This window comes from Lolium rigidum, chromosome 3 (genome assembly GCF_022539505.1).
Source record: "Lolium rigidum isolate FL_2022 chromosome 3, APGP_CSIRO_Lrig_0.1, whole genome shotgun sequence".
In the NCBI taxonomy this organism is placed as follows: domain Eukaryota; kingdom Viridiplantae; phylum Streptophyta; class Magnoliopsida; order Poales; family Poaceae; genus Lolium; species Lolium rigidum.
Window position 1 is genome coordinate 22,824,815 of NC_061510.1, and position 14,974 is coordinate 22,839,788.

A 14,974-nucleotide genomic window follows, 5' to 3' on the forward strand; every position below is an offset into this window, starting at 1 on the left:
GCTTCGTGCTCCCGTGTCTGCAGATCTCACTCACCCGCATCCATCGGCCATCGCTGTCCCCACTCCTCGCTACAGTCGCAAGCGCCAGATGGTACCAAATGCAGCACAGTAGAGACCATCCCACTGAAATAAATCTTGTTATTGTTACATACTTGCTCCAACCTATATTAATTGCCACTAATATGGTAGACATAGTCTCCTCTCGCTAAAACGATATATGAAAGGTCTGTGATAATCTGAAGTTGAGTAGTACGAGGCGTGGCTTGATAATGGCTAAAGGGCATGATGCATTTATACTTATAAAAGGTCAAACACATGTACCATGAGTATCTCTAAAACAAAGTAGCAAAGAGATACGTTGAGCCTCATCCTTATGTTTAGTGTTGACATGAGTTACATAGCTCAAAACTTTACTTTATGCTCTTTTTTATCTTTTTATTTTGTTGGAGAATTAGCACACGTATTCTCTACTTACTTTTTTTTATTCAAGAATCAAAAGAATTAAAAGAGAAAAAAATAGTCTTCTAAAATAACTTTTATAGGATCATCCAAGCATGCTTTATGGTTCATAATACTTCTCATTTATTTGATTACAATGCCACTTATTATTATGCATGCTTTGTAGAATGTAAGAGATATCACTTTATATTTCATTTTCCTATTGTTATTCTTTAATGACTGAACCTTGTGAAACTTTGCATGATAACATATAAGTAATGCAATAAACTCCAAAGTTCATGTTAGACTAGTACCATGCTTGGGGATGTTGATGCATGTAAAATGCATACATGAACTTTGTACTTTATTGACACATATTTCCACATATTTGTAACATGTATGATGTTATATTCATGTTTTATATTAATTTATGAGGATTTACCAATGATCTCCTTTATTTTGGTTATAACTCTGCATAACAGGAAAAACCCGTTTGTGTATTTTCCACTTTTAGGGACCTATACGGAGTCAAATTAAGCTAGGATTTCAGGGACGTCAACATTTCACCATGAGAAGCATCTGCATCACTTTGACCTCACGAGGGAGGGCCTGAGGCCCAAACGAGAGGTGGTGGCGCGCCACACAGCTTCGTTTCTCCATCAACCGTCAATTTCGCCTGATTCTTTCGCCCACAGACTCCATTTGATCTAAAACCCCCTAAATATATGACCCTAGGGTTTCCTCGAGGAGAGCGTCGCGAAGATTGAGGGGGAAACTCCGCCGGAGCCGCCGCTGGAGGGATCTCTACCTTTTCCAACCTCTTCCACGATAACACCATGATGAAGGGGGATTAGACAACCTCTGAACTATGGGTTTGTGGTAGTAGTTTGATCTATTTATCTCCTGCTCTTCATAGATCTTAGTACCATATGAGCTACCCAACATGATTATGGTCATATATGTAATTCCTATGTGGTGGATCTTTATTCTATGATAAATGTGATATGAGATTGAAATCTATTATGTGTAAGATGTATTGATATATGCATATTATGTACCATGTTCTTAAGTGCTGGAAACACCGGAGAATAGAGAAGAGAGAACTAGAAAGGGTTCCGGGAGAATCCGAAGGATGTTCTGAGTGGTGCGAGAGGTGTCTCGGATCATCAGGAATTAAATAATATGTATTATGTATTAATTAAGTGAATAAATAGTAATTATATATGAAAATATATTTAGTTAATTAAAAAGGTGCAACCCACTTTAAAATGGGCCCCTCCCGGAGGGGAGCCCATTAAGGGGGTCGGTCGACTCCCCCCCCACATGGGCTTTTTTGCGGGTAACTTCACATGGGCTTTGTGGGTGGGGCGGCTTGGGTTTTGGGTGGTGGGAGGGGCGCATGGGCCCTTACTGGCCCAGCCGACCACCTTCCCATGGCCCAGCCGACCAAACTCTAGGGTTTGGGGGCGCACCAACCCCCCCCCCCCCCCTATATAAGGTGGAGGCATTGGGAGGATGAGAGCACACAATTTCTCTTGAGAATAAAGAGAGCCACTTTGGGAGCTGCTTTTCCCCTCTCTAGTTTCTCTCTTCACTGCAAGGAGGGAGTACTCCACCTGGTACGCGGGACCGCTGCGGGGATTCAGATCTAGAAGATCTTCTTCCACTACGAGGTGCTACACTTGCGGCACTGTACATCGTACGAGAAGACTTCATCACGACCATGAGATCTGCGACGAGTACGACTACATCAACCACGTTCTAGCGAAACGTTAACCGCTTTCGATCTACGAGGGTACTTCACCGAAATCTTCTCTGTTACTGCACTATTCCTAGATAGATCTGAGCAATCGGGTTGCGTTAGTTAGATTTTTCTTTTGTTTTCTGTTCCGAATCCCCAACACCACTTGTTGTGCAAATGTGATTTGTAACTGCATAGTTAAATTTGTGTTAAATTTAGATAAAGGTAAAAAGAAAAAAGAGGAAAACAGGTTTCTGTCCGAATGGGGGTGCCGCTGGACATGGTTGAACGTCTTCGCGTGCTAAAGCGGTCGCCCTTTGGAATTGTCCTGACCAGATCAAAGTTGGAATTGCAAAATATGACGATTTGCGAGGGTGAGCTGGTCTTTTCCCGAAGTACCATCTCATTCACATCTTTGTGGGCCGAATCTGGGTGAGGGGGCCGGCAGTGTACCACCGAACTCTGTCCTAGCCTGCTCTACCAGCGAGCCCTATAGCTGCCGCCGTGCCGTGCCGTGCCGTAGCGGCGTCACCTCCGACGCATCATCTCCCCCACCACCACGGCCTCCCACGCGCGTCGCCGCCGTGCAATACCTCACCGCCGAGGCCTAAACTTTGAACCACCACGACCGCTCACGCGCGTCGCCGCAGCCATCGCCGTATCCCCTTCTTCCTCGTCGGGACATCGCGTCCCCGGTGTTTCATCATCTCATCCCCTTCGAGGTATGAGATTGCTTTCGTCCAGTGATTCTCTTACTCCTAGTTAAATTCCACTAGGGCCGCCCCTGGGTGTGTGTGCAGGCGCACATCCGGCACGCCATCTAGGGCCGCCCCTGTCACCGGTTGGGCACTAGGCAGTTGATTGAGTTTTGTGTAGTTATAATTCAAGTCGGCCACCCGGATGGCTTTATTATATCAAAATTCTGTAGAACAATCAATCTGATCCCAGATGGCTTAATTGGAGTACCAAAATTCTGTATAATAATCAATTTGATCCTTTGCATTTCTGCAACTCGTTCATGACTCTAGCAAGCTAGGGCAATGTTTGAGTTCACTATAGTTATAAATCCAGTCAAGCTGGAGAGGGCTGTATTTGTGAAAAAATCTTTTGTCTGCAGTTGCTTGATTTTTCGGTTCCGTTTTATGCAGGGTTTGGAAGGTTGTCGTTTCGTGAAACGCTCGGCGCTGATTGGCGGAAGATGTCCCGGGTCTCTGAGATCTGATATTTGTCGGAATCCAGATTAATGTTTGTACATTTTCGAGCTGCGGCGGAATGGAGTGCAATAAGGATGAGGCCCTTAGGGCGAAGGAAATTGCAGAGAGGAAGTTTGAGTCCAGGGACCTGCAGGGGGCCAAAAAATTCGCCCTCAAGGCCAAGACACTCTTTCCCGATCTCAAAGGCATTGAGCAGCTGAACTCCACCTTGGATGTTTACCTTACTTCGGAGGTGAAGATTGCTGGCGAGAAGGACTGGTACTCCATCCTTTCCGTGGACACGTTTGCAGATGATGAAACTGTGAAGAAGAAGTACAGGGATTTGCTGCTTAAGCTCCATCCCGACAAGAACAAGTCTGTGGGTGCTGAGGGTGCTTTCCAGATTATTAAAGACGCGTGGAATGTGCTGTCCGATAAAACCAAGAGAGCGCTGTATGACCAAAAAAGGAAATTAATTGTGCTACAGCAGAGGACATGTCAACCAAATAAGACAAGTGTAACTCCGGGTGCAGCCAATGGCTTCGATAATTTCGCAGCCAAAGCACCCGCTTCCAAGGCAAGGGCAAACAACCAAAAGACAGGATCAGCAACATCCGGAGTGCGCCAGCGCCCGCCCCCACCCCCACAGCGCCCACCTCCTCACCATCAGGCTCCTGATCCACCTCCAGCAACACATCCTACATTTTGGACCTCATGCAACAAATGCAAGATGAATCTTGAATATCTCAAAATGTATTTAAATCACAATCTTCGCTGCCCAAGCTGCCGCGAGCCATTTCTAGCAAAAGAGATGCCGGTGCCACCAACTGAGAATGTTCATGCAGTACGGGATTCAAACATCGGTGGTGCAACTCAAGAATCAAGCACTGGCAAAAAATATCAGTGGGGTCCGTTCTCAAGGGAAACTGGTTCAGCTAGTGCTACCGCATCGTCTCGCTCGCTGCTCAAGCTGCCAATAAGGTTCATCAGACGTATGAGAAAGTTAAGAGAGAGAGGGAGGAGGCACAAGGGGCAGCAAAGAGGGAAGATGCTCTTCAAAGGAAGCACAATCCTCTAAAAAGGCAAGCAAATATGGAGAATTTTAACCTTGGAATGGGTGATGGTGCATCTGAAAAGAAGATGAAAACTGTGGGTAAAGAAGCTGGAGTTGGTCCTTCCTCCATTTTCTCAGGTCCATGGGCCAATTATGTTAGAACGCCAGGTGGTAATATACCATTTTCAGCCAACAGGGGAGCCTTTGAATTTCAAGGTGTTAATGGTGTACCCAATTGGAGATCCAAGCCTTTTACTCGGATCAGCTTAACTAAGATGTTCTCTCAGCCAGATATTAGGAGAATTTTGATTGACAAGACGAAGAGCGATTTGAGGGGGAAGCTAGAGGAGATGAGAAATAAACCTTTCCAAGTTACTCTTGATGTAAAAGCGAGCAAAAAACATGTTGAGGGTAAAGAAACTCTTGCATCAGATGAAGGTACTGCAAACAAAGATGTTTGCGCTGATGCAGAGGAGATTGGTTCTGCTAACAGTGCAGGCGCTGAAAACAAAGATGATGACCCTTTCTCTTATACTGTTCCTGATCCTGATTTCCATGATTTTGATAAGGATCGTACTGAGAAGTCTTTTCAGACTGATCAGATTTGGGCTTCATATGATGACGAAGATGGTATGCCTCGTTATTACGCATATATTCAGAAACTTATCTCCTTGAATCCGTTTAAGGTCAAGATAAGTTATCTCGCATCGAGGACAAACAGTGAATTTGGACCGTTGGGTTGGGTTTCATCCGGCTTCATAAAGACATGTGGTGATTTACGGATTGGTAAATATGAAACCATAGATATAATCAACATGTTCTCTCACCAGATTAAATGGGAGAAAGGTCCACGTGGGGTGGTCAAAATATATCCACGGAAAGGTGATATCTGGGCTTTGTACCGAAATTGGTCCCCAGATTGGAATGGAGATACTCCTGATAATGTGCTTCATGTCTATGATCTGGTTGAGGTACTGGATGATTATGATGAAGATCATGGTATTTCTGTCATTCCCTTAGTTAAGGTTACTGGATTTCGAACAGTGTTCCAGCATCATCAGGACCGTGATGCCATCAAGAGGATTCCAAAAGAAGAGATGTTTCGGTTTTCACATCAGGTTCCTGTTTACATGATGTCTGGGGAAGAAGCTCCAAATGTCCCCAAAGATAGCTATGAAGTAGACCCAGCTGCTATTTCTAAAGAACTTCTTCGGGAGGCAGAGGCAACTTCTAAATGCTGATTAAAACAGTGGATGCTGACTCCAGTATGCCTTTGTTGACCCCTGCCTTTTTGAATCATATATTTGTTGGCATTTGCTAGTTTCTGTAGAGTTCTAGCTTCTATTACTTTTAATAATTACCTTTAGATACAATGATCGGACTGGGGCTAGTCATTCCTAAATTATCTTGTATGGCATCTGGCCATGTGTCCTGTCATCTCACCAATGATTCCGATAGTGTGAGTAAGAGACATTGCAATTCTGTATGTCCCAAAAGAATCTGATATCCGCTGTTTTATTCTTATCTAAAACTTGGAATTGGTGATACTGCTACATTATTTTTTCTTGTCTGCAAATTTGGCCGTTCTGTTCAGGGAGATTCTTCTGTTCCCCCTTTATCCAATATATGATACCTCATATCTCCCATGTTGGAAATCTAACATGCACACAAATCAGCAACTGTTCCACCATTCATATTCCAATTCCATTAGTTCTGTTATTGATGTGTACAAATCACCATGCCAAGGGGTCCATATTAGTTGTCACTGATTTGGATGTATCTAGACACATTTTGTGTATAGATACATCCGTATCTGCGACAACTAGTATGAAACGGAGGGAGTACCTTCTGGATTGTAAAGTGCTGTTTTGACGTGAAACTGTGGATTCTGAATCTTGCTCCAGAGTTGACCCTTTCTAGTAATGCCAAAATATAGTTTAGATATCTTTAATTATGTGAGAATGAAGGTTTTGCCATTTATCGGTTTCCTTGCTCAGCATACCACTTACCAGGTTACCATTTTGGGTGGTTCTGGTGAGTACTCCACTAACATTTTTCAGCTATGTTCACTGTCTACGTATAGCTTACCTATCAACTTTTTTTCCTGGCGTATTAAAAAAAACATTTTTCCTGGCGAAACATGTGGTGTTTGAGTATTTAAGTACTATATGTTTTTTACAGGTGCATTTAATTGATTCTGGTATGAATAACTGCATTCAACTGAAGTATCTATGATGTTTGTCATACTATGCCCAAAGGAATTTAATATCCTATCCTCTGCATATGAGACCAAAGAAGGGTAACGTTTTTTTTTTTGCATAGTCGTTTTCTTGTTAATGGAGTGCCCTGACTACGACATGTTTCCTGGGAAAAAAATCCCTCTGCTTGTGGCCTCTGACAAGATTCGTCATATCGTGTTCAGAAATAGTAATAGGCCAGTAAAACTTAATGTTTATGGAATGAAATTAACATGGTTATGGTTGATCACCATCAATTTCTGGATAGCTGGTGATCAATTATTATTTGATAATATGCATTAGATTGCACAACTTATTATGTACCGATAGCCTTTTCTGTACCTCACAGCTGCGGCATACAATGCCCCTTGATTCAATGAGCCTAATGGCTGATGCACACTTGTGGAGAGTGAGCAATGAAGCATATGTATAGTTTAATCCTGAGGTGTCGTTGTGGTTGTGGACACTGAGGAACTAAGCGTGGTTCAATCTATGTTGACCTTGTTGACAGTGATTGACCTAGCATGGCCAAGTAGAGCAAAACTGGTTCCTAGCATAGCTGAGCCGAGGAAAAGTAAAGGTACAAGTTACCATTTTTCTTCTATCTTCCTGCATTCGCACAGTACTATTTTCCTGCCTTCTGATTTCTGTCTTAAAATATACCTTTACCTGTTGTATTTCTGCATAAGATAATATGCTGTGGACAAAAAACTGTTCTCCTAGAACTACTGTTACCATTAGATGGAGCCAAAAACTTGTGTCTTGATTGGCTTGGTGTACTTGCATTTATTTCGTCAGTAAAAACACATTCGAACACGTAGTAATTCTTAGCGCGTCTGCTGAAGCAGCCTAGATATTTTTTTAATTATAAAGAGATCGTAATATGGCCTTTTTTTTTGGCAAGTTCTCCCTTAATCTTACTTGGAGATACTTGAATAAGAATAAAGTTGGGCATAAAGAGCTGCAGGTGAATAGCCCTTTCAGACGCATATCATATCACCAGGAACAGTAATCTCTGTCGTAAAATGAACGTATTTTTACAGTCAATTGTGCAAACTTACATGGAAGGAAAGAATATAAGAAAAACCAAAACAACCAGAACACATCACATTTCTCTTACCTAAAGTCGAGATGGAAGCTTGTGCTGTACTTGGTCTAGTTGTGCAAAAAACAGGTACCGCCCCCATATATGCTACGTAGTCCCAATAGGATATGTAGTGCATGCATGTAGGTGGAACTTGCACAACGCAGGTGAAGCTATTTGGACTTTGACGGCCACCTCAGATGTTTCCTTGGTAGTGTATGGTCAGTCAAGTGCTGAGTTGATGTCTTGCTCATTCGGTCTTCTCTGGGTGAGAAAGTGAGTTTTTTTTTGCTCAACCTTCTTAATTGTTGATAATGAATTGCGTGCTTAATTACATATCTGTTATGTAGTCTGTTGAACCATTCCAGAGTTTGTCTTGCTGTTATATGGTCCATTCCACAGCGTGGCTACATTTTTTTGGTGATCCTATCATTGGTTGGTATACTGTGCATATAGCTCGTTTGACATTGGTTACTGAGCGGCTGGGCATTGTTGCTGCAGGAGGAATATCAAACATATACCTCTGCAGGCTGGCAGAAAATATTCAGGATAAATATGGTGATGCAGCAATCTTTGCTGAACAGGTATACTTAACTTGCTTGTGAACCAATAAGAAAGTGAAACATGTCTACATTTTTATTGATAATGTTAGTTGCAAAATAAAGTATGCTTGGTTTCTAGAGTTGCATCCATCAGCTAGCTGAAGTCGTATGTCCACCTGAGCACTGCTTGTTTTGCAGGCAATCTTATACATTAGGACTTTGCATTCCTCCACAAACAAGACCCTGGGAAAAATATTCTTATTCTACTTCGCTGCAAGCATGCAGCTCTGCGCTATGGATTCTGATAAGCCTGGTGGATGGTCTTGGTCTCGGATATACATATGTGCTTGCCATATGCTCTTGTGCCTTGCAACGTTTGGGTCGGCAGATTTGTTATCTCTCATGGAAGGGCCAATTATGGTGAAATTGCAGTTGGGTTGTTTGCTATTATTCTGAGTGGATGTTAATTGTAAAAATCTGCTTACATGTACACTTTTGCACTGATAATCATCTTGTCCAATGCTCGTTATTGTTTGCAGTCGACTTAATCAAGCAGCAAACTTCTATGTTGCATTCAGACTCTATGAAATGATGAGACATTCAATTTCTACTGCAAACCGGGATGGTTGTACTTTATCTTCAGTACAAGGAAAATTCGAGTTCTGTAATGTCTACTTCAGTTACCTCTCCTGCCCAGAAATCCTTATTTTAGGTTCTACATTACTATACATGCTAGACAGACTGTTCCTCTTGTTGGTCAAAATGGTTCATGTAAAAGCAGCATAATGCCTCTCATGGAGCGATTGCACGAACCTTAGTTTTTTTTACCTGGGTTCTTTAGGTATTATAGTTGCAACTTTTTTTTCGTGGTTATGTGTTGCAGATGAAGTGCTTTCGGATGGAGAGGATATGAAGAACTTGAAGCTAGAGTGTTTCAGAATACTAATAGGAGTTGTGGGTTGTGTCCCAGGAACATTGTTGGGCTTGAGCATTCAGGAAAATATAGCATATGGAAAATCTGCTACAACCTACCAGATTGAGTACGCAGCCGACGTAGCTCATGCACATACTTTAATCAGTTCACTAGGAAAAGGGTATGAAACCCAGGCAACTTACATGATTTTATCTTAGAAGTTATTGGGACTGCATTTCGTTTATGTATTTTTTCATTTCTGACATACCTGTTTAATTCGAACTAAATATATAATAATAGGTTGGCTGTGCTGGGCTGGGCTTTCGGAGGAACACAAGATAAAGCTCTCCGTTCCTCACCATCAATTCTTTACTGGATGAGGTTACTGGTGCTCTTTATTTTTGAGGCTGAGAAAGCTGTTCAGGAAGCATTGTGGCTTAGCGCGCAGGTGGAAACGGATCCCCGTGAGTCTGTTTGTCCGCGTCCGCCTAAACAGGCTAAACGGCGTCGCGGATGGGCCGCATAATATTGGACTGACGGACACTACTCGCTCAGCCTCCTAAGCCCATGTATCCTGCTAAGGAAAAAATGTCGGCAGCTCATATAGCAAAGAAACAGATGGCACGCCGCCACGCCGTTCGCCGCCACCCTGCGCTCAGGTCGTGACCTTCCTCCACCTGCTCATCGCCGACCAGTGCCTCCCCTCTACGCCTACGCCATCCCAGCTCTCTTGCCGATGCTGCGTGGCGGTGGAGGAGGAGAAGAATCTAGTGGATGTGGGGAAGAATGGGGCAGAGGAGGAGGAGACGGAGGTGGGGAAGAATCTGGCAGAGAAGGAGGACAAGAATCCAGTGGAACAGGCCTGCTTTCTGTACAGATTATCTTTGGTCTTGCAGATCATGCACTGGAGTAGTAGTTAGCAAGTGTATGAACTGGGTCATGATTCTGCAAGCAACACCTGCATTTATGCGTGCTATTGCCATCTAGTGGTGTGGCAGGATGATTCTAGTTCGTGCTATGATGTCTGTGTTATGATCTGGTTGTGTCTGCTGTTACCCTCTTGTTATCGTCAGCAATGAAAAATGTTGTCTGTCAGATCTTAATTTTGTGCTGTTCACGTTTAATAGTGCATCAGCATGATGTTGCTCCAGATTTTCATTGATGTTGGATTTAGGTCATCCTTATAGTTGTTCTAACTTTTTGAGTGTTGAGTGAAATTTTGAATTATCAAATGAAATCCCCATACCATTGCATAACCCGTTCTAATTTTTTGAGTGTTGAGTATGCTTTGGATACTCGATAACAACCACCATGTGTTAGGCTTACTATGTGGTTTAAGTTGAAGAAAATTTAAAGACCAATATCTTTTCTTCCTGTTATGGTCTTATGGACAGCTGTAGAGGGCGTTTCGGTTACAATTGCAAGAAAGTAGACTGTAGACTGAGAATGCCTCTTCCGTGTATGTTCCTGCAGGACTGACCTCTCCACTCTCTCTTGGGCCGCTCGGGCGAGTGGCTCCAAAGAGTCCAAACCCTAAACCAAAGTTGGCGGCCACGCCCCGATGGGTTCCCTTCGTGCGAGGGGACACGCCTTCCGGGCGGCGCGGTTGGTGGTGTGCGGCGGGGCGTCCTCTGCGCTTCGTCAATTCGGTGGGATGCGGCGTCAAGTTGGTGGCTGGCGCCCTGGCCGGCGGTAAAGGGCAGTGCCCTAGGCTTCACGCGCTTGCCTCGGGATGGTAGAAGACGACCTCTCTCGCCCGCGTCCTAGCGAGGTTGGGTGGTCTTGATCTTCTTTGCCTCCGGCAGGTGGCCGAGACTCCCGCTGGTGTTCCCGCTGTCCTCGGTTTGCTGGTGGATGGCACGGTCCGGCGCTGTCTCGGTGAGATGCGGCGTCAAGTTGGTGGCTGGCGCCCTGGCCGGCGGTAAAGGGCAGTGCCCTAGGCTTCACGCGCTTGCCTCAGGATGGTAGAAGACGACCTCTCTCGCCCACGTCCTGGCGAGGTTGGGTGGTCTTGGTCTTCTTTGCCTCCGGCAGGTGGCCGAGACTCCCGTTGGTGTTCCCGCTGCTCGGTCTGCTGGTGGATGACACGGTCCGGCGCTCTCTCGGCCGTGGCTATGGGATGGCGGCGGCGGGCTTAGATATGGGTTGGCGGGCCTAGGTCTGGGTCACATCTTGGTTCTCTCGGTAGAGCTGGGACATCTCGTTTCTCTCTCGGGTATGCTCCGGCTCGAGAGAGCTTGGGATCCATGGCTAGCAGGGTGGTGCTGCAATGGCATGGTGACGACTCGCTGCCGCCAGTGGTTTGATTCCCTCCAACCATTCCGACGACCGTGGGGACGGTGCGTCTTGGATTTGCTCGAATGCTTTTTGGTTGCATGGGGTTTGGCTTGCAGGGACGCTAGCGAGCTCGATGGTGGGTCCGCGAAAGCACCGCAAGGCTTCGGCCACTACCGGCGATGATGACATCTACGGACGCTGTTTGCCTCCTTGGAGGCGTGGCCATGACACACATCTTGCTGCTGATTGTTGTTCCCTGGGTAATATCAAATGACCTATTGACTTGCGATTTCGTCGAGGTCCTCCGCAGAATCCCTCTCGTCGATGCCCTGCGTCATGCTGTGACCGGCTTCATATAAACGGAGTGCCTCCGGTTTACGCGTCCGCTCTCGAGCTAGGGTGGAAGTCGGAGTTTGTGTCATGGCACGGGGGATACCGGTATTTTTCAACATGTGGTGGTTGTCCTTATGGACGATGCAAAGACTTAGTTTTTCCTTAGTGTGGGTGTTGAAGCTTCCGCGAAAGCATTGCACATCCTCGTGCCGACAATGGCAACGCTCCCCTTCTTGGAGGCGTTGTCGTGGAGCTTCCCCCTTTTGAACTCTGCTGGTTCGTCTGCTCGCTAGCGCATTTTTCTAGTCCCATGGGTGTTGGTGGTCTTCTGTGAGCTGTTGTTTGTACCTCTTTGGTTTGGGGCAGTTCCGAGTCACCGGTGTTTAGCTGAAGTTTCAGGCACCTTTGTAAACCGTGTAATTTAGAGCCTGGCTCTGCTCCGCCTAGTCTTTTGTTGGTTTAGGCTTTAGATTTATCGGTGCTTGTATCTCTAGCTGGTCTCTCTAGTTTTCTTTTTATTCTTTTTATGTTGTTGTTTTCGTTGTAATCCTGACCGGTTAAGAGATTTGTTAATTTAAAGTTGGGCTCGTCGAGCAAATGTATGTTCGTGCAGCCATGCATCGCAAAGTTATGGAAAAAAAATCAATCCTAAGTCTGATATAGGCATGACATCTAAATCATGCAAGTTCGTGTGCCAACTTCCTCTGTTAAATTACTATACTATTCATGATTTGCTCTTTAGCCCAACTCATTGCTAGAACGGTTCTAAGCAATCTTAACTTCTGCATTCATTTAAATCTTCGTGGCAAAATATTTAGCATCAATTTTGGCATTATACCGGATTCAATTACTCATAATTGTCCGCAAGGATCTCACGGCTAGCTTCCAACATCACCCCGTTCAAACGTTTATTCAATTGTGTGAACTACATGACGCATTGCACCGGCCCTGCAATGACCATGGCTACTCAGCGGCGCTTTGGAGTCTCCATCCCCTGTTGTTCCTTCTCCACACGCGTTCAGGAGGTTCCTTGTCTTGTGCATACACATGCTGCAAGGTAGCCACATGCAGCTATACAACACTCGTATCTTCTCATTGTTTCCATTTGCTGATATATGCCATACCTAAACAAAGCAAAGCAATATGCCAGGTTATATAACTCCCTGAATCGGTTTGTCGTTCACTTAATTAGCTCACGTACATTCTTTGCTGTTCAAAGTTGAAACAAGCAGCTTGTCGCATCTTGCGTTGCACCGGCCACCCACCGGGCCAAGAGACGGCCGGCGATGGCGCGGGAGCAGCTGCAGGTGCTTCACGCGCTGGACGAGGCAAGGACGCAGAGGTACCACGCGTGGGCGGTGGTGATCGCCGGCATGGGCTTCTTCGCCGACGCCTACGACCTCTTCTGCATAACCCTCGTCACCAGGCTCCTGGGACGCATCTACTACCATGTGCCGGGGCGAGCAGACCCCGGGAGGCTCCCGCCGCGGGTCGACGCGGCCATCACCGGAGTCACATTCTGCGGCATGATCGTCGGGCAGCTCTTGTTTGGCTGGCTCGGCGACAAGGTCGGTCGGAAGAAGTTCTACGGCAAGACTGTCATGCTTATGATCATGGGGTCCTTCCTCTCGGGCTTGTCGTTTGGAAACACCGCCGAGGGCGTCATGGCCACGCTCTGCTTCTGGCGGTTCTGGCTCGGCGTCGGCATTGGCGGAGACTACCCGCTCTCCGCCACCATCATGTCCGAGTACTCCAACAAGAGGACGCGGGGGAGCCTCATAGCAGCCGTGTTCGCCATGGAAGGGTTCGGCGTTCTTGCGGGCTGCATTGTCACCTTGGTCGTGTCGGCCACGTTCCAGGCGCGCTTCAACCCCCCAGCTTACGAGGAAGATCCCCTGGCCTCAACCCCGCCGCAGGCAGACTACGTGTGGCGCATCATCCTCATGCTCGGCGCCATCCCCGCCGTCTTCACCTACCGCTGGAGGGTCATGATGCCGGAGACGGCACGCTACACGGCCTTGGTCGCCCGCGACGCCGAGAAAGCAGCGCGCGACATGTCCAAGGTCCTCAAGGTGGAGTTCAGCGGCGAGCCGGACAAGGTCGAGATCATTACCAAAGACAAGGACTACGGGGTCTTCTCCGGCCGCTTCGCCCGCCGCCACGGCCTGCATCTCGTCGGCGCCGTCGCCTGCTGGTTCGTGCTGGATGTCGTCTTCTACTCCCAGAACATTCTCCAGGAGGAGATCTTTAACGACGTCAAGTGGGTCCCCGAGGCGCGCACCATGAGCGCGCTCGAGGAGACGTACCGCGTCGCCCGCGGGCAGGCCATCATCGCGCTCTGCGGCACGCTGCCTGGCTACTGGTTCACCATCGCATTCGTCGACGTCGTCGGCCGGAAGGCCATCCAGTTCCTCGGATTCGTCATGATGAAGGGACTCATGCTCGTCGTGGCCACCTTCTACCACAGCCTGACGCAGCCTGGCCGGCGGATATGGCTGGTGGTCATGTACACCTTCACCTTCTTCTTTGCGAACTTCGGGCCGAACAGTACCACCTTCATCATACCGGCCGAGATTTTCCCGGCGCACGTCCGCACGACGTGCCACGGGATATCGGCGGCGGCAGGCAAGGTCGGCGCCATTGTCGGGTCGTTTGGATTCTTGTACGCCTCGCAGAGGGCCGACGGCAGCGATGAGGCGGAGACCGGGTACCCGTCGGGTATCGGCGTGCGTGCCTCACTCTTCGTGCTCGCCGCCTGCAATATGTTGGGGATACTTTTCACCTGCCTCCTTCCCGAGCCGAACGGGAGGTCGCTGGAGGAGCTGTCCGGCGAGGGCAGCCAAGCCATCAACGGAGAGGACGCAGATTTGGGTGATTCCAAGGTTATTCCCTTGTAGGACATGTTCGACAGCTTCCTACTCACCTTGTTCGCGGCCGGAAAGTAGACCCGCAGAGCATACGCAAACACCCTCCATTTCGGGTGAAAAGATCAAGATCATAGGTCCCGTGCCATTGATTGTTACATAACCATCGAACAAAAGTTCCATGCTTATAGTTTCACCTTTGTTTTTCCTCCAAACCGAAAATTAGGGTCCAGGTTAATTATGACACCGAATCGACTGGGCACGACGGTTCGGGTGCCCTAAGTTAGCATACCTGATG

The 14,974-nt window shown here is 46.9% G+C and overlaps 1 protein-coding gene and 1 pseudogene across 1 annotated transcript; both read left to right on the forward strand.

Moving 5' to 3' along the window:
• The first annotated feature begins 3,341 nt into the window (after window positions 1-3,341).
• LOC124701279 lies at window positions 3,342-5,857 on the forward strand (annotated as a pseudogene).
• Window positions 5,858-13,098: 7,241 nt separating this feature from the next.
• LOC124695097 (probable inorganic phosphate transporter 1-4) lies at window positions 13,099-14,709 on the forward strand. The gene has a single exon (XM_047227983.1). It carries the CDS (start codon window positions 13,099-13,101, stop codon window positions 14,707-14,709), a length of 1,611 nt encoding a protein of 536 aa, XP_047083939.1.
• Window positions 14,710-14,974: the final 265 nt, after the last annotated feature.